The sequence below is a fragment of the Amborella trichopoda genome, chromosome 2 (genome assembly GCF_054954075.1).
Source record: "Amborella trichopoda isolate Santa Cruz 75 chromosome 2, AtrichopodaSantaCruz75HAP2 v2.0, whole genome shotgun sequence".
NCBI lineage: Eukaryota > Viridiplantae > Streptophyta > Magnoliopsida > Amborellales > Amborellaceae > Amborella > Amborella trichopoda.
The window spans coordinates 62,350,190-62,370,533 of NC_142337.1; the positions used below are offsets into that span (position 1 = coordinate 62,350,190).

A 20,344-nucleotide genomic window follows, 5' to 3' on the forward strand; every position below is an offset into this window, starting at 1 on the left:
ATATGAAATGCAAGTTTAGTAATAATAGAAGCAAAGACGATTAAGTAGTTAAGATTGATAGCCAAGAAGTACAAAAAATGCCTCACTTTCAATACCTTGGGTTGATAATCCAGGAAAATGAAGAGATTGTGGAAGATGTCGCACACAAAATTAGAGCTGGGTAGGTGAAGTAAAGATGTGCAACTAAAATTTTATGTGATCGTCGCATACCAATGAAGCTGAAGGATAAGTTCCATAGGACAATTGTGAGATCACTTTGGCACACCTATAACACACGTGATTTTTATAAATTACTACTGATGCAAAATATTCATTTTATCAGATGGATACTAAAATTTGTCAAGAAACTCATGAATACCCGTCACCTCACCAAAGATGCCATAGGTTCCAAACTCAAACTAATCTCCTAACTTTAAGAATGGAACCTTTGGAGCTCCCAGGTTTTGAAAAATAGAAATCAAATCAAGAAGGCTTAGGGGTTGAGATAGATGAGTACCAAGATAAGAATGAATAGAATTCAAAATGAATACTCAAAATAGGAGCATAGGTGTGGTTTCAATAGGCAACAAGATGAGCGAAAATAGATTTAGGTGAGCTGGCCACGGACAATATTTGACCTAATACTGTACTCATTAAGATGTGTGATATGGTCTAAGTAAAAACCTCTAAAAAGACAAGAGAAAGACCGAAAATGATATTGATAGTAGTGAGAAAATATATGATGACTTCTAATCTTAATGAGATATGAGTATGGCGTTGGATAGAGAAGAATAAACATATATAATTTCTGCAAACCGCCCTAAATAATTGAGATAAAACTTAGGATGATGTTTGATAAATCAAAATTGGAAACCCAAAAAGTTTTGAAATTTGAGCGAGAAAAAGAACAAAAGGCAAAAGCACAAGAAAATAAGAAACAATTTGGAGTCCAAACTTAATTAGGGAAAATTGTTTCATACGAGCATATGCAATCGAAAAAGTATAAAGCATCTATCATAAACGTGGATGCAAGTAGGTGTTCCGTTTGAAAACAATGGAAACTAACGGTGCAAATGTTTTTTTATTAGAATTATCATTTTTAATTATTTAATTTTTTTTTTCATATCCATGATCTCCGTGTTAGTGATTACATGTTTTTAGAAATTAAGTTTTAAAATTCACCTAAAAAATACATTTATTAAGAGACTCGCATTTCTACATATACGGGCTTGGCCGCATAGCACCGGGTCCCTTAACAAGTCTTAAACCCTAGAGCAAGTGAACCAACCCAAAAAAACGCGCGCTCCCGCGCCCTTTCAGTGGAAATTCAGCCAGCAAACCTCGCCATCTCTCAAAGCCAGTATTTTAGAGAGAGAGAGAGAGAGTCCATGTAAGTCTTAGAGGTCAGAGAGAGAGAGAGAGTGCATGTAATTGCTCGGAGGCCATTATACTTCTTGAATGTATGCATCAATCCAAGGCATGGCGTTATCTAATCTCTCTCTACATTATAGGAATTTCCTTTTCAAACCTTGTTCAATGTCTGCTCTTTACTGCCATCACCATATTTCTCGCTCTATATCATCTACACCTGTTTATAGCACTCAAGCCACGCTTCCTCTCTCTGGCTGGATGGACAAAATTAAAGGAGTTCTCACCGGAAAAGAGGATCAGCCTGAATCTCAAACTCAGACGAAAGTTTCTGCTGAAACTTTCACTCTATTAAGTAAGTCATGCATTTTTTGGCTAGGATTTTGATCGCCCATTTGCTCATTTATATTTCTGAATGGCCATTGATGGGTTAGTTATAGATTTGAATCTTTCTGTTTCATTATCTGATAATCTGCTTGTATAGTTCATGTGACGACTATTTTATCAGAAGCCCATGATGGAGTTTTGTTATTTGTTAGTTTTATGTTATTTTCTGAGAAATTTGCCGCAGAAGATGCAAATTCATTTGACCTTCTTTTATTGTTTGGTTAGTAAATCAATTTCCTCCTCTTAGCAACCATTTAATTTTATTATATTTGTCGAATATGGTGTGAGGGACTCGCCTGAGTCCACTTGGATTCAGGCGAGTAACTCGGCCTCGCCTTATGGGATAGGGTGAGTAACCCCGAGTTTTGTGTACAACTCGGGGTATATAAAAAAATAAAAAAAAATCTGAAAATAGAAATAGATTTTTTGATTTGGATGTTTTTGTCAAAGATTGGTGCGGTTTTTTTTTCCCTTAAATCCCAATTTGTATATATTTTTATTTTTAAAATGTCCCAAACTGTAAATCAGTTTTTTTTAAATGCATTTTTCTGTATTTTTTTTTAAGATTATTTTAAGCTTTTAAGATTTCTTTTGATTTTATTTTACTTGGCCTACCTTTTCTTTTATTTCCCAATTTTTTTTCTTCTTTTTAAATTTATTTAGGGCTTTTTGTTCCTGTGTAAGACTCTGCAGAGTTGGCCCAGGCGAGTCCCAGCACACTGGTCAGATGTATAATAGACTGCTTTGACATCTGTTTTGTTGATCTAGAAAGTGAAATGTATCATAATTTTAGGTCTCCTTAAGTTTCCAATATTTTGGCAACGCAATGAGTGCTTCAGTTTCTCTATTTTTGAATAATTATAACAACTTTTTTTTTTTTTAGAATAACTAAAACGACTATTTTATGAGTGCATAAGTGTTTCTATTCTACTAGGTTACTCAGAACCCCATTCTTTAACTATATCTGAATTAGATCCATTTTTTTGGTTTTCATGGGGCCCGTTTATTCCACTATATTGTGATTCATGCGGTTTAGTAGATTTTGTAAAACCTCATACCCAAACACATTCATAGTTGGAGTGGAATTTCAAAGAAACCTATGTGTCCATTATTTGATAGCGCGTTCTATTCAATATCATAAGAATATTTTATTTTTACCTTTTTTCCTTTGTCTAATTATCTCAATTTCTCATTGTTCTACTTGAATCACTTTTTTCTTTTTCTGTAGGTTAGGTTGAATCTCAAAACCTCATGGTTGCAATAATAGCATTTTCTGAAAGAGGTAGGGGCTTGAACCCAATGTCAATTTCGGTTTTTCTTTGCCGTTTCTCTTTCATTGATACCTTGTTATCACACAATCCATATGGCCATTCAAGATTCACTTTTTGTCATAAGGGCCCAAGAAAGTGGATGTAGACCTTGAGTCTGGAGAAAAGAGTTTCTTGCTTAAACCTCAGTAGAGTAACAAACCAAAGGCTACATGAAGGTCTTAAGAATCGTTTGAAGATTATCTATAACTGAGTTGCCTAGGTTTCCATGAAAGTTACATTCAAGGTTGAGTTATAAGCTACCCTTAGGTGGTTAGCCCAAACAGCTAGTTCTCTTCTTTTGGGGGGTGGATGGATGATGGATGGATGATTTTCATTGCCATTTTCCATTTATGAATCTGGTTAGGCTATGAGGCCATGAGATGGTAGAATTCCTGATGAATTAAATAACCTCAAGAAGTTTAGATAGGCCTCTTAAATAGACCATTGGCACAAAAATACTCGTCGGGCGCATCCACCAAAATAGCTGTTCTCTTTTAGGCAACTATGTTATAAATCTAGTGGCTCATAGTTCCCTTCACCTATTCAGGGATGCCTTAAGATCCTCAAACAAGTTTATGGATATGGCCTCTGTGAACCATATATAGGTTGCCAGCGAGCTGAATAGAAAGGCACAGGTTATAGATTGGGTATCCCACATGGCCCTAAGGTCTCTCAATCCCTCCTTCTGGATACCTTTCTGGAAAGATATGACTATAAAATTCCCACTTTATCTCATTGCTGTAGTTTTTAGAATACCCTCTATTTAGGACAAAGTGGTTCTTAAGGCACTCCAACAAACATCTGGTGTTCTAAGGATTCCATTTCTCCACTATTGCAGTCTTCTATAATATTTTGAATTTTTTTTAGCATTTGTTTCCCATATATTTGTAGTTTCTGTGGCTGTTTTCTTCTTTAATTCGATATTATCATATTATTCCAATATACTTGTGGTGTTTCCAATTTGATTTTCTTGATGATGGAGGGAGGGAGGGAGGGAGTTTATGCTCTCTGCTCTCATCTCATATCTTGGACCCTTATTTAAATTTTCATTCTACTCTTTTACAGTTGTATTGTTGCTTCCATTTCCCTTTCTTTATTTTGGAATCTCGATTCTTGTTATGTCTTATTGCATGTGTAAGTTATTCAATCCCAAAGTTTTTGATGGGGAAGTTCTTTTGTGTCAATTGAAGTTCGCAGAAATTAGAATCTCCATCATTCTATCATTTTTCCACTACATGGATAGTTTCTGCATGTTCTGTGCTCCTTGTTAATCGTATTAACTTCAGCGCAGATGTTATCTTGCAATGTCATTTGATCTACCACCATTTCTACTGTGTCTGTGTTTTTTTTTTTTGTTTTTTTTTTTCTTCAATTTCTTGAGTTTTGAGCCCTATTTTCTCTTAGATTTGTGCTCTTCTCAATTTCACTGAATCTTTTTTGACTGTTTTCTTATTGCATCTAATTCTTTTGTATTTGTGTAAAAGCGCCTTTCTGAATATATAAGAATGGAAAAGAAAAGATAGGAGAGTTTTTTTTCTGAAACTGTCAACCTTATGTTAAGTATAAGAGCTTACAATATACAAAAAACTGAGGAGCTTACAATATACAAAAAACCAAGGGAGCACTGTACAACCACTGAGGACGTGGCAGATAACAAAAAATGCTACACAAGTATGAGTACTGTAGTACAAAAAATGTGGATAGAGTGTTACAAAAATACGTATGAAGGTGCGAAAAGCAAGCAGATTAGGGCATCACCCTGGAAGAGCCTTGCTTAGCTACTGCGTCGGCTACTTGGTTGGCCTCTCTTCAGATATGCTTCCATGAGACCTGCATATGCTTGCAAATGTTAAAAATCTCATCAAAGATGGCCATGAGTCTCTAAGGTGGGGTGGCCTCTTGTGAGGCCCAAGAGATAATGTTTGTTGAGTCACCCTCAACAACCAGAGTAGTGCTCCATGAGGGGTTGAATTATTTGAGGCCTTTCAAGAGAGCTCGGGCTTCCGCCTACGTGGAATCCGCGAGACCGATGGGTGAAGCAAAGGTGAGGAGGGAGACACCTTCACGGTTCTTGAAGATTCCCCTAATGCCCTCGGGCCAGTGTTGCCCAGAGAGCACCCATCAAAATTGAGTTTTGTGGTGTCCAATGTCCGAGGACCTCCAGAGGGATGCACGGGACATTGACCTAAGCCTATGGTGGAGAATGGTAGTCTAGTTGAGGTGTAGATCTGAGGTGGAGAGGAGCTTGAAACAGTTGTGGTTGGTGGCCCGGAAGATCACCAAGGACTTAATGGACTCCTTAACGGTTTGAGGTGAGATTGCTGCCCGCGAAATATTATGTTGTTGCGTTCCTTCCAAATCGACCAAAGGGTAGCCGCCATTGCCGCCTTCCAAAGCATGACACCTGATTTGGGCCACGATAGGAAAAACATTTGTTGGAAGAGCTGCAGGACTGAGGCCAACGTCACCCATGACCAACCATATAGTTAGAGCAAGTCCTCCCAAACTGTAGTGGATAAACAAGTGAGAGTTTGTTTCCTCCTCTGATAGCCACATCGTGCATTTGTTAGGGATTTGCATGCCTCTTCTTTGGAGTTCATCCACAGTTAGGACTCTCGCTCGCACAGAGCGACCCAATTGAAGACATGTATCCTTGGAGTAAGAAAAGGAATCCAGGCTTTGGCAATGATGGATTGTTGTGGGGGCTATGCAGTGGAGGGGTAGGTAAGCTGGTGAAAGGAGGAGCCCGAGAAGATCCCAGAAGGAGCCGGGATCCAAATCATTTGTCCTCACCGAGAGGAGAGAAGAAAGAGGAATGGAGGAGAGAGAGTTTCAAGAAGGCGGAACCTCTTCGTTGCAAAGTTGTGTGCAAAACTTTGGGTCCCACATCCTGCAGTTTGCAGCTGGCCCAAAAAGATCGGCAACAAAGGCATTGGGATTTCTTGCCAAGCGAAAGAGGTTGGGAAAGCGAAGTGAGAGTTGAATATTGCCTGACCAAAGATCAGTCCTTAACCTAATTCTCATCCCCTCCCTCGGGTGGAACCGGATGAAAGCTTTGAAAAGGTGAAGGCTGTGGAGCAAGGATTTCCGGACCCCTAAAGTGGAGTGGAATAGCCATTTGGGGAGGAACAATGGAGAGGAGTGAAGGCGGTGTTTGTGGCTTAGAACCTGGTGCCAAAGATGACCCCCTCGGTTCACGGCCTCCATCACCACTTGCCCAACAGTGCCAAGTTGTGCTTTTGGAGACTACGAATCCCCAAGCCTCCAACAGCTTTGGGCTGGCAAATCTGCTCCAAGCAATGAGATGGTATTTTTGAATTCCCCGTCTCCTGACCAAAGGAAGTTGCAAATTAGTTGTTCGAGGCGTTGACTACCAAGGCAGGCATGTGACGAGAGACATTTGGAAGATAGGGACATTAGAGAGGGTGACTCTACCTGCCGGAGAGAGATATCTGGCCTTCCAAGTGTGTATGTTCAAATTTGTTTATGATATGACCCCATTGGGGTTTTTGGGTTTCTCATGGCACAGGGGTAGGCCAAAGTAGGTGGAAGGAAGGGAGTTTGTCCCACTACCTCATCCGTTGGTAAAGGCTTGGGTGGTATGGGGGTCTAAGGTGATCCCAATCATCTTGGACTTTGCCAAGTTTACCTTAAATTCCATGGCAAAGTGAAAGCAGTTGAGGGAAAGGAGCAAGGTGTTGACCTGATTTGCCGAGGCGTCACAAAGAGGAGGTGTAAAAAATAGACCTAAAGATTGAAAGTTTACATTTGTCGCCAACTTATATCTTTTCGTAATATTTTTTTTTTTTGGAAAAAAAGTATTTCTGAATATATTTTAGCTCGGGAAACGGTTTATATAAGGTGTCAACCTTATAATATAGAAATGAGGTGCACCTCAAAAATCTACTCGAAAAGGTTGTAGTGCGTCTTGTAATAATTATCGGGACTGTCCATTTTCAAGAAGGTATTAATTAGCTCTGCTCGATCTGCACCATCTTTGGACTTTTAAATTTCATAACTTAGGGTGAGGATAGCTTTTTTGGCCATTGTAAGGGTTTCTGGCATCCGAATTATATCTTTTAGCAAGATTTTGATGTGCGCCTTATTTTGATTGTTCAAGGTTGAGGTTTTATGCAGACCTCATCCTTTAGTTTGTTTCCTCAGATTATCCTAGTAATCTGTGAAATTTTTAGTTCCCAACATTTGTTTTTATCATCTTTGGGGCTTCTATCCATTTATATTTTCTGTGATTTCCTAGAATAAGCAATGACATACACTCTGTGACTGTCTTATGCACTTTAATTCTTCAATGTTAGCGGTGTCTCCAGAAACCTCGTTTTTCACGTATAAATAGTTAACTATCTTTTGATTTCTTATGATCCCTTCTATACTATTCTTCGTGAGGCTATGCCACTCATGAGTTCAAGCATTAAAAACAATCTCTATTGCATTAGAAATTAGAGCCCAAGTTGAGCTTGGTTTCCTGGAACCTGCAATGCCATGGTTGATTTTCTGATTGGTATAATTTTTTATTGGTTATTGGACTGGATCTCTGAATTTATCCTTTTTCTGAGTTTGCTCTTTGACGTTTTTCCTTTTTTTTTTGGTACCTCACTTTAGATTTTGCTGATCAATTAAAGATGGCAAGAAAAGTGGGATCTTTTAAGCAGTTTATGGTGGGTCGTAGCAGCGAGGCGACATTTTCTGATGCATTTGAGAAGCAAGAAGCCATACTTCGGTATCTTGGAACTCTTGATCCTACAGGAGAGGTCAGTTCTCTATATCTTTTACTCCCTTTTTTATACCTCACCTTTCAGAGTGGTTCCTTAGTTCACATGTTGTGGCTGTTTGGATGGTCTTGTGCCTTCTTTGCGGTCTGATGGATTAATGGTTGAGTTTATGGAGGAGGGGTTTAGGGAGGGAGGGATATCTATGTGTGCCTAGCAAGGCACATAGAGGTCCTCATAACAGTGGCTCATGGTTTTGAACTGGGGAGTGGATGTAGAAGTAAATAGTTTGGCTCTATATCTGAGGACCTCATATTCTGCAAAAGCTGTATATTATGTTAGGTTATTGTTATTTGAAAATGCTTACCCAAAGAAAGCTGTTTTCTTTCAACTCGCTCTATCGGGATTGCAACGTGAAAGCCTTTTAGGTTTTAGCATCCCAAGGCATAGAAGAAAATAGCATGTACTTGTGACCTGTGCTTTTAAATGCGGGATGCGGACCCAATGTGGTCCAGATGCGGGCACATCACTCTGATGCGGCCAATAAATAAATAAAGTCTAAAAATCTCAACAAATAGGTTAATGCATGGAAAAAAAATATGGAGTTGATTTATGTGATAGTAGGTATTTAATTTATTCGTTAACTGCAATGTTATCAACTATCAAGACTCTGAATCCCCTGATAGAAGACATTAGAAAGTATAGTATAAACTAGAAATTTGAGAGTAACTATATAGAAGACATTATAAGACATCATATTATCATAAACATCCATAAACCATAATTGCAATTGCAAGGCTTAAAGTTGCAAACTTCAAAGATTGAAACCAATCTCAATCAACAACCCAACCACGATCGGAAGTAATCCGATGATTTTGAAAAGAAGTTTTTGCCCAATTTTTTTTTTTGCCCCAAAATTGACTGTTTTTGCAACCTTCAAAGATTGAAAGCAATCCCGATCGATGTTTTTTTTTTTTTTTTGGGAGGGGTACTAACTGCCCATGCTCATGGGCAAGGGTGCATATGCAGTATGCCCTGCATATGCGTTGGGATGCGCCGCACATGCAGGGGTATCCCTAAATACCGCATATGCAGCCAAAGGCGATGTGTCTCAGGCCGCATAGCGCATGATGCGGCCGCATTTTAAAACAATTCTTGTGACATCGAGGATAACTATGCCTGGATGGTAGTCATTGTTCTACCGGCAAGTTCTAATGCAACTAGGGGTTGTTTGGCAACTGGAAATTGGAAATAGAACTTGGAATCTGGGACTTTGAGCACGTGGTAATGGAAATTATTGTGTTTGGTTATACTAACTAGAGTTGTGGGGATTCTGGAAAATTGTGTTTGCTTTAACCTGGGATTTTGTAAATCTGGAAATTAGCTGGTTTTAAGACTCCATTGAAGTTTTTGTTGATGAGAGGGTGATATTGTTAAATGAATGAGATGTTGAATATCATAGCTCATCCACAGTAGGTCTAAAAAATTGGACGATCTAGATCATGTAAAAAGAAAATTTGATGTGTTATAGTTTACCACATTATAGTCTTAGTTTTCGAAAACTCTCCCAAGTCCACTTAGACTCGGATGAGTTACTTCGACTTGGCAGCTTGTCAAACCTGGAGTAGGGCACCCTTAGGTATTATGGACAGTACTCGCGTAAGTACATAGTGACTGACCTGATTATTGTAAAACTTAGGCGAGTCAAGCCCAGGTTTCACAGTACTCAAGCAAATTTGTACAAGCGTTGGCCTAGTAAAAATACTAATAAGATTAAAAGAGGAATGGCAGAGACCCGCTTGCCTTTTTTCTTGGCCTCTTCAGAGTTTTCAGGTTATAGTTGCCATTTGAGCCATTTAATTGCCTCCTTGGGAATTTTTTTTTGAACATGTTAACTATTGCATTAAGAAGTTAGTAATTACAAAAGAGGTATGAGGAGGATAGGCACCTTACAGACTGGGTGCCTTGTACAAAAGACCCCTCGTGTACAAAAAATGTAACGGCCCGTTGGGAGCCACAAAAATGCTATATAGGCAGTATAAGAACAAAAAGATACAAAACCCCATTTTGTACTAAAAAAGGTGCTCGAAAAGTTCTTTAGGAGTTGCACTGTGAAACTGCCATCTGTTGTAGCTCCTGTTTAGCGAGGGTATCGGCTGCTGCGTTTGCTTCCCTCCAAGTATGCCTCTTTAGCAAGATTTTGGCTTGGCATATCTATTAGAAACAATATATTTGAAAAATATTAAATTTGAAAATTGTTTTTAGAAAAAAAGGTCAAGTTTTTGCCCTATTTTGCAAAAAAATGCAATTTCTTCACAATCGATGGTCAATCTTCAATGAAATATTATCCCAAAGCCTATTTTTGTGTTTTGATCAAGTCATAGGCTTGATTTTCATAAAAGAAAACCAAAGATTTAGGATTACTTCGAATTTACTCTTCATCCAAAATTTTCAAGAGCTCAGATCTCTTAGATTCAAACTCAAGTCCCAAAGTTGGTTTGGGGTTGTCATGAGTTGCTTGAGGAAGCTTTGACGTGGATTGGAGGCATTAATTTGCATCTAGGTCAAAGATTAGGGGATTGACCTAGAAAATTTGGGTTTCACTTTTTTCAATTTGAATTCATAAACTTGATTTTTTTTACAAAATCAAATATACTTTTGTGATTTTCTATTTTTATAATTTTCTGAAATTTCCTTCTTTTTTTTTTTTTCTTCAGATTTTCTATTTTTCTCAAGCCAATAAATCCAACTTGTTCCTATTCCATGTTTTATATTTATTCTGTTACTTTTTTTTTCTTCACAACTTTATTTATTTTACTCATAGTTTTGCACCCTTTTTATGGCTCGGACTAGGGCAAATCCCTGCCAAGTCTTCCAAGTCACTTGGCTAGGGCAGATGCCTAGTTTGCTGCCCCCCCATGTTTTAAAACACCGAGTTCACCTAAAATGCTATCGATCTGAATTATTATGATCTTAATCTCATTGTTGAGATCACATATTGGAATTTCAGCTTTCTGTGTTTACTCATCTGATTGTGTTAAAATTTTTGGGCAGTCTATACTTCTCACCCTTATGCAGCTGTAAAACATATGAAAAATAATTTAAAAAATTAAAATGAACAAAGCACCCCTGAAATTTTTTGGAATATTTTGGTCATTCAATTTTGTGCAAATTATTTTTATTTTTATTTTTACATGTGCTCCTCAATGAGGCATGCACAAAATTTCATTTTGATTTGATTTTCAAAAAAATAAAAATGGATGAACATAGGGCTAGCATATTCAAAATGACTAAATAGCCCAAATATGACAAGTCCATGATGCAAACTTTTGAGAAGTTTGGGGCTCCATTGGAGTTGGGGTGGATCGGTGTTGGTGGAACTCTGTGATGCTCAGTTTTGAGATTTGCAGCTTCCAATATTCCATTTTCCATTGTAGTATTCCTAGTTGACAAACTAGGAATTGCTACAGGGCTTCAGAAATTTCTTATTCTGACAATAAAAATTCTGGTCGCCATACGACCTCTTTAGCTTCAGAGATATCCTTATTATGGATGTGACTCAAAAAGAGTTAAGTAAGCTGCATATTATCAATTTCACTTAACTTTCCAACTTCACAGGCAATGTGGTTGTTGGAAATCCACCCAAATATATTTGAATCAAGACCTGTATAGTGTGAAATGAAACAAGTTCCATATAAATGTTTAGCAGCACTACTAGAACATCATCATAACATGGCATTTATATCCATCGTTTGGTTTTTTTATCAATTATGATACAAATTACTTAAGATGGCTTATTTTTAGGATCTTGTAGATCAACTTGGAGAAACTACAGAACTGAAATCTAATACTACTGTCTGGCACGTTCACTCTTTAAAAGAAAAATTACTTATATGCAAGCTCTAAACCAGATCAGAGCACAACTTTGCTCCACAAGTGAGTATAGCCTTGCTTGTATAGTGGCAATAGTTTCATAATAATATAATGAAACTGCTCCTTCAAGTTTTGGTCGTGCACTCTTTTCATCCCATCAATCAATCCCAATATGAAGAACAAGGAAGAAATTTTATACCCTGTTTTCAAAACCTTTAAGAAAATGATTTTTGAAAACGAAGGAACTGGATCAACAACCTGTAGATGATGGACCTGTCCCCTTCTATGTAACATGAGTTTGAAGAGATGCTTGAAAATCAAGCTTGAAGAAGAAAATTCACCAATTAAATCTGCCAATCAAAACCCACGTAATGCCCTGATCCAGTCCAATCCTTCTCCAATTCAATTTCGAACCCTAACATTGATGGCATGGTGAGACCTAGGCTTAGGCCAAGCAATGATGTTCAATGCGTGTACTTTCTAAGTGCAGGTTGAGAGCACCACACACAAATGGGTCGAAATCTCCTAAAAGTAGGATGGCAGTTGATGTCCTAGGTGTCCTGAAAATAGGTTAAAGGCCTCTAACCATGAGATGATAGGGATCTGAATTATCTCTGTTTCTTGCCTAAGGCCGTCTACTCCTTTGATGCCCATTATGCCCAGGATGTGCAGCATGAGTGCCAAGGAGGTACAACTATAGTCACCCTAGTTTGACTAAGGGATGTATGAAAATTGAAGGAGAATAGAAAAAACAGCCGCAATTTAGGCGAAACACAAGCAATTTCTATAAGAAACCTATGGTTTCTGCCTCTCCCCAGGCTAGGGTTTCAAGTTGGAGAACTCTCTCTCTCTCTCTCTGTCTCTCTCTCTCTCTCTCTCTCTCTCTTCTTTACTGGAAATCATGCAGAATGTCCTCTAGAACTCCTTCTTTACTGGAAATCATGCAGAATGTCCTCTAGAACTCCCACACACCTCTTAAATAGTCTTTATTAATGTTCAAAGGACATTAATTGTCCATACAAATAAGAAATTGACTCTTGTGTCCTAAAATTCTCTCAAAAAACACTTATACACAAAAATCCATAATGCCCTTTATCTAACATAAAATGTCCAAAATAGCCCTAACTTAAATGTAACTTAAAAATCAATGCCCTAACTTTAAATAGAAATCCTAGAAAGTACCTAACTTGTGCAGAAAATAAAAACAATTAAAAATAACTGAAAACAACTCTAAAATGGCTAGAAAAGTAACCCAAGCAGTTCTTGCTCTTCTTGTTCTTCTTCGTATCTCTCCAAAGGTTTACCTCCTCCAACTATGCGTGAGAATTAGGAGGAATCTGAGGCTCCCAAAGAAGATACTCGTCACTTTTTCCACTTGATGCATTTTACGCATTGTCATTCTCTCCGGGTTGAAGAGAACTCACCCTCGAGTTTGCACTTTCATCCTCATTTAACTCTGGCCCATGACACTTGGACAAATCAGCAATATTTAAGAAATTTGAAGTCTCCATATGCGAAGGCAAAGCGACCTTGTAAGGTTGCCGCCTATCGTCTTCAAAATCTTGAATGATCATGCCTCACAGTCACTCAGCTTGTTGTGTTTGCCTATTGGATGCTTATCCTTCCTGAGATACACTATCACCCAGTCTCCCACATTAAATTCCTTGAAATGGCGATGCTTTTCTGCTGCTTTTTGCTATTTGTTTTTTGGCTTCTAAATTAGCACACACCTGCTCATGCTTTCCTTTCGTTTGCTCAACAGTAGCATGACCCTCCTTATGGGCTTGGATGGGAGCCAACTCAAGCATATGGGTAGGGCTCTTCTCATGTACCACATTGAATAGACTCTTACCAGTAAATCTATTGTGAACATTTTTAAAGGCAAACTTGGTTTGAGGCTACGCTAGATCCCATTGTTTCTTCTTTACCTATTGTGAACCTTGTTATAGGCAAGCTTGGCTTGAGGCAACACTAGATCCCACTGTTTCTTCTTTTCCCTTATCATCTCATTACCCCTAAGAAGATTTCCAAGAGTACGGTTTACCACTTCAGTCGGCCCATCTGTTTGTGGGTGATAGGCACTACTGAAATGTAATCAAGTGCCCAATTTTTTCAACAAAGTTCCCCAAAAATGGTCGAGAAAGTTAGTGTTACGATCTAAAGTTTTTGTATTTGGAACAACATGCAACCTCACCACCTCTTCGAAGTACAAATTACCAACATGTATGGCATTCAAGGTCTTCTTGCAAGGTATAAAATGAGGTATCTTTGAGAATCTAACCATACCACAAATATTGAATCCACACCTTTTTGAGTCCGCCGAAGACCCAACAAGAAAGCATCCTAACACCCTCCCTAGGTGCATTGGTAGTAGGAGGTGGAGAATAAAACCTTGTATTTTGTCATTGCCCTTTAGACACTCGATACATATGACATCTCTTGACAAACCGCGTAATATCTGTCTTGAATTTTAGCCAATAATACTTAGATTCCACCAATGCTATGAGTTTGTCTCATCCAAAATGTCCACCAAGACTTCCTTCATGAAGCTCTGCTATGAGGGTCTCTTTGAGGGAACTTGCAGGTGTACAAAGACGGTTTCCTTTAAAGAGAAACCACCTTGAATAAGAAAATCTGCACTGACTCCATTGTAATACAGAATCCATGTCTTCTTGAAATCGCCATCATCTGCATAATATGTCCTTCATAAATTCAAACCCAGTAATAATAGTTGTTGTGGTAGTTAATAAAGCCAATCTTATGCTATGATACCAAATTGATGTAGGAAAATTGAAGGAGAACAGAAAAACAGTAACAATTTAGGCCAAACAGAAGAAACCTAGCATTTCTCCCTCACCCCAAGCTAGGGTTTCAAGTTGGAGAACTCTCTCTCTCTCTTTCTCTCTCTCTCTTTCCTTGCTGGAAATCCCGTGGAATGCCCTCTAGGACTCCCACATATCTCTTAAATAATCTTTATTAATGTTCAAAGGATATTAATTGTCCATACAAACAAGAAATTGACCATTATGTCCTAACTTCTGTGCAAAAGTTTATGATGCCCTTTATCTCACTTAAAACAAACAAAACAGTCCTAACTTAAATTGAACTTAAAAAATAAAAATCTTTAAATAGAACTTCTAGAAAGCCCCTAACTGGTTCAACAAATATAAGAAATAAAAATAACTGAAAATGACTCCAAAATAGCTAGAAAATTAACCCAAGCAATTCTTGCTCTTCTTGATCTTCTTGGTAGCCCACCTAGCATTTACATCTTCCAAGTATGCACAAGAATTAGGATGACTCTACTGCTCCCAAAGAAGTTACTCGTTACTTTGTCCACATGCACTTTGTGCATCATCACTTAGGTCCCAATCCTGAACCTAGAACCTTTAGCCTAGACTATATCCTGCCCCAGCTGTAGACCACTGAAGCTGACATCCAAGGTACCTACCATCAAGTCTAAAATTGTTGTTTTCTCTATATCCCTTAGAGAAATTCACCAAAGATACCCAAATTAACCAAAAATCCTCATTTAAGACCACAAAATACCTTCCGTCAAACGATCAACGCGTTCAGACCTTTTGTGCTTTGTTGAGTCATGCTGTGGCGTGGAAGCTATGTGGGTGGTACACAGAAGGTATGCTAAACATGGATATTTTGAGGCTGGAGCTCATAGGTTGTGGGTCCCATGTGCTTCCAAAACATTCTCCCCATTTTCCCTTGAGAAAAGTCTTCAAGTTTGAAAATTAGGCAAAATCTTGCAACCTTAGAAAAATTCCATTTTCTGCACGTGGAAGTATTTCAATTAAATTTTCAGCTGTTTTCAAATAAAAACTTCCCTAGACAAAATTTAAATGGAATTAAATGTCAAAAACCCAAGTTTGGAAGGGTATTGAATACTTTTTGGAAAATCCCACTTAAAATTGGTACAATTGTCAAATTGCAAAATGTGGACAATCGGAGGGCTTGATTTCCCCACGCCCCACATAATGGCTTCAACACCATGTGGCCACTCATACTTGAGCCAAACTATGGCATGGAGAAACCCAGGCCCAGATTGTCCCATTTTTGTAGGTTGGCTAATTAAGGTTTTTGAAAACATTTTTGCCTATAAATCGGTCATTTTGTGACCCATTTTCAATCCTTTTACTTTTTTAGAGACATTGAACCCTTTGATACCTAAGATACCATAAAAGAAAACCTACCCTTGAATCCCTTACTGTAACATTGAATCTAGAGACCATAGCATGATGAGCAGCCTTCAAACCCTAATCTAAGCCTCCAAACCTCAAATGCAAGCCTTATCACCTTAATTCAAGCAAAATACTTCAATAACCTAGATCTAACCTAGGAATCCCATACCCTGCAATCTTCATCTTGCAAACCCAAATCAATTCGAGAAAAAATCAATCCTTCAACCTCAAGCTCATCGATCAAGCCTTCTTCAAGATGGATAGTATCAATCACATTTAATAAGTCTGATCCAAGCTCCAAATCCAGGTGCCAGGCCTATGGGCTCAACTCGGTGTGTTATTATTTGCTTTTCTTGATTTTCTTATTTTCTTTCATTCCTATTATCTTACTTATTTTATGTTGGATTTTCTTTATTTTGTATTTCTATTTTAATTTCTGAGGGTTTTAGTGATAACTAGCCAGCGCAGCCGCAATCCACAGGTTAGCGGCGGGAAAGCTGTTTTTTTGTGGATCGTAGTTCGATGATCCCCTCATTTCTTTTTGTTTTTCCTGTACCAAATATTGACTTCAGCTTAGATCTCGATCAGGGAGGGAGATTGTTGATTTCCTTGCTTGGATTTGGGTATCAACAAAATCCCAGTCCAACAATAGTCCAACAATGAATCCAGATCATCCATGTGGGGGACATTGAGATCTAAGCTTTTGTAAACTGAATCATTATCTTTCTTTCTAAAATAGTTCATCTGATGATGATAAGGTCATCTACAAAATTAGGGATAACATTTCCCCAAGGTCAATTCTAATGTCCCATCAAATGGATGCCCCTGCCTAACAAACATGTCATCGGGGTACACAAATGACATAAGTACTAACATGATAGCCAGAATAAATGATATATTGCCTCAAGTTATAGACGAGGATATGCATGACTGCCAGAGATATCAAAATTTTGTTTTTTAGTTTTCTCAACCAAGAATGTATGGCCCCAAGTCACGGGCATATGCCCAAAAGCTGTGCACTTCGTAGTGCTGGCTGGATGGGAATGGCTATTGCATATACGGAATCATTAGAAGGTACTTTGACTATTTGAATTCTTAGTACTGAAGAGTGATACTCATAGAATTGGAAAATGCGATCTTAGTAGTGTCAAAGGTAACTCTTCGTATTCATATCAGGAATACCCATTTTGCCATTATTTATTTGTGAAAGCTTTTTCCATTTATTGAAGGTGACAAATATAGCTATTGTTGTTGTTGGTTCAACATGAGATGATGAGTTTTGGTTGAAAAGAACTCAATATTAAAACCTAGCTGGTGTTAGGAACTTAGGGTCCAATATTATGCTAATACTTATGTGGTACAATTTTGTCCTTAACATACACTTTATGTGTTAGGATGGTGATGATGGTTTTAATTGTTTTTTTGTTGTCAGCATCTTGAAAGCAGCCAAAAGTCTAGTGCAGCTAAGCATTGCAACTGTACAATAGCAGATGTTGAGAATACACTGTCTAAATATACATGGGCCAAGGAAGCACAAAAGAAGATCGAAAAGCTGAAGGAGGAAGGGAAACCAATACCAACGACTATGGGAGAGGTATGCTTTTTTGTTTTTCCCGAATGTCCTTCATAGATGTACATTCCCATCAGATAATATTGCTTATTTGTAATCAAGGCAATGAGATGTATTATTTTGCCTTGCTAATCAACTTCTCATATAATCCAGAGGAAGTTTCTGGAAAATGAAGCTGGGAAAAAGTACTTAAGTTTCTCTACTAAGTTTAGAACACTTCTCTAGAGAACTATTTTGGGGAGGGTGCCATGATGTAAGAAAACAAACTTGATATCCCATCAGATAATTGCATATTTGTTTTGTTGCTGTAGTCCTATCATATCAATACAATGCGATTTGCACATTCGTATTGTATCTTTCTTACTTATTGTTGCAGTTGTGGAGAACATGGTTGATTCTTGCTCTCGCAGCATGGTCATGTAATGTTATGTGCACATTGTCATATATTGAGAGGACAAATCCTGGATTTTAGAGCTAATTTGACAGCTTCATCACAGTAAGTGACCAAGTTGCAAGCAAACTGAGAGCACAGGAATTCTTCTCCAGGTTCAAAGCTCACTAGAGCCCACCCTGGAAGTACCCATGCGAAAGTCTTGGGCATAAGATGTAAAATTGTATATATCTACATTAGTATATATTGTTCTGGTGATACACGAGTACAAATTCTACCAACCAAGCATCCATTTATAGTTAGATCTGCCCTTGGGTCCTATAACTTGCTGAGTAGTGTAGCTCGGGAGGTGTATTACCACCTTATTATTTGTAAGATGTGGCATCCCACTTATTATTTCTGATATGCAAATATGTTCCTAAAGATGACCTCTTACCTCAAGTCTCTCATCATACATGTCATTGGAGATTGCTCATGTGGAGTTTGATTAGGGTGAGATATGGCAGCAGTGTTCCTAGCAATGTAATAATACCATCTCAAGGGACAAAACACAGATACCTGATGCGCAAGAATTCTGAGCAAATTAGTGCATGAAACTGCCTTGACATCCCTTTGGGAAATGATGTCCAAACTTTCTCACAGCAAGCTCAAAGAACTTGTTTTGAGTCTGGAGGGCTCTGTAGTTTGCAATCTATAAGACCAAGGCACTCTAAAAGTGGTTTAATAAACAAACTCCTTTCTACTATCTCGTTTGATGATCTCATTATTGATATTCATATGATAAAGGGCAATTTCCAAAAGGCTGCAACTGTAACGGAGATCTATCAGTAGTTAGCATTCCAGTAAAGTGGACAATCTCAACATCCATTAAGAGCAAAGGGTAATCCCTAGTGATTGCAGCCTCTATTTGAGCTACTTGAGCAAAAGTCTCCATATTCAGACTCTATGCTGTTGTATGTGACCTTTCGTTGTTTTTCTCTATTTTTATGAACTTTTTAAAGGAGTCACGTATTAAATCCTTTTCGTTTTTGTTTCTATTGTGGCTTAGAACCAATTAAAATTAATTATGTATTTTTGCTCTCTCTATCTGTCTCTCTCTTTCTCTCTCTCTAACATAGCCTAATTTTCAGTTAACATCCTTTGCAGGTCCAAAAACTGATGGGCTCCACGCCAGTGGATATTGCAAGATCTAATTTGGCAAAGAGTGGGCAAATAAGTAGAAATGCACTGTGCCCATGTGGTTCCAAGAAGAGATACAAAAGGTCTGCAATAATATCTAATGAGCAGCTTATGTCTTCTTTACTCTTTCGTCCTGGCCTCTGAGTGAGCATAGTATTTTTACTTTTATCAGTTTCATTTGTAAAATTACCTCTACATTACTAGCATCTGTTGTGGCTCGTACCCCTATTTTCTTATTTTTTCCTATTAAATGATTATTCACCAAGAATTTCTTTATTGAATCTCTCTCTCTCTCTCTCTCTCTCTCTCTCTCTCTCTCTCTCTCTCTTAATTCATTCGAAATTGTTATACTATCCACAATGCTGTTAATATGTCTCTTTTCTTTTATTTGCTTTTTAGGTGCTGTGGGAGCTCGGATGGATTAAAGACCAAAGCTGCAGACTGAATTCTCAACCATATGAAAGAAATAATGTAGAAATTTATTAAATTAAATTTGTCTGTTTTAATAGTGTAGCTCATGTGGGCACATATTTTGTTTTGATGATCTTTAAAGGGATCCGATTTTGATAAGGCTTCATTCTTAACTGTTGTAATAGGACTGTGGCCATCAGCACCATCAATTTATTTGAGGAAACAAATATTCATGCTGACCATACACTGATGAGATCCAATGGTAGAGAAGTTGTTATTTGGTACCACTTTTTAGAAAATGTAAAACAAACGGACAAAATTTCAACGAGTCGCCTGCCTCAACTATTTAAATGAGTCCTCTCTTCATAAACTATTTTAAAGATGGGTTTTGGATTTATAAATTCTAAAGATTGAAAATCTAAACCATAGTAACTATGAACTTGAAAATAAAAACAATTTTTTTGTTAAAAAAAGAGATATTTTTAAGTATAGTTTTAGGACCCTTAGTTTTAAATCTGGGTGGAGCCAACTTTTGTTTGTATCCATTAGTTGACGCAATTGTAGAAATGGATGCCCTGGCGCACCAATTACTTTTCCAATACAAAATCACAAGAAAAAACAGAGAAATGGACCAATCTATTTCCTCTTCTTTCTTTATAATTAATTTAATAGATAATTGGTCTCTGTAGCTCCATATTGTTGATGTCCATGGGTCTCCTAGCTTACACATGAGAATCTAACAACAAAAAACATAAGACCCAGTGAGACCTACGAACAAAAAACATTAGACCCAAAGAAACCTACAAACATAAGGGGAGAAATTTAAAAAGTACTTCGTTTATCTTCCAGTTCTTTGACTGGATAGGTAAAATGATCCCTAATCATAATGACAATTCTATAGATTATATGTATTTTTTTATTATTTATAAAATATTTTGACACCAAATTTGGAGCGT

At 37.7% G+C, this 20,344-nt stretch overlaps 1 protein-coding gene across 4 annotated transcripts; it reads left to right on the forward strand.

Moving 5' to 3' along the window:
* The first annotated feature begins 1,223 nt into the window (after positions 1-1,223).
* Positions 1,224-19,630, forward strand: LOC18445256 (SEC-C motif protein). Of its 4 annotated transcripts, none has more exons than XM_020674199.2 (6): positions 1,235-1,702; positions 2,963-3,016; positions 7,665-7,813; positions 17,270-17,431; positions 18,945-19,060; positions 19,377-19,630. In XM_020674199.2, exons 2-6 carry the CDS (start codon positions 2,986-2,988, stop codon positions 19,420-19,422), a joined length of 504 nt encoding a protein of 167 aa, XP_020529858.1. In that variant the 5' UTR covers positions 1,235-1,702; positions 2,963-2,985; the 3' UTR covers positions 19,423-19,630. The 4 variants fall into 4 exon arrangements, 2 of the variants coding, with proteins under 2 accessions (XP_006855459.2, XP_020529858.1); XR_016050026.1 differs by having other exon boundaries at positions 1,370-1,702; positions 18,929-19,060; XM_006855397.4 differs by lacking the exon at positions 2,963-3,016 and having other exon boundaries at positions 1,224-1,702.
* Positions 19,631-20,344: the final 714 nt, after the last annotated feature.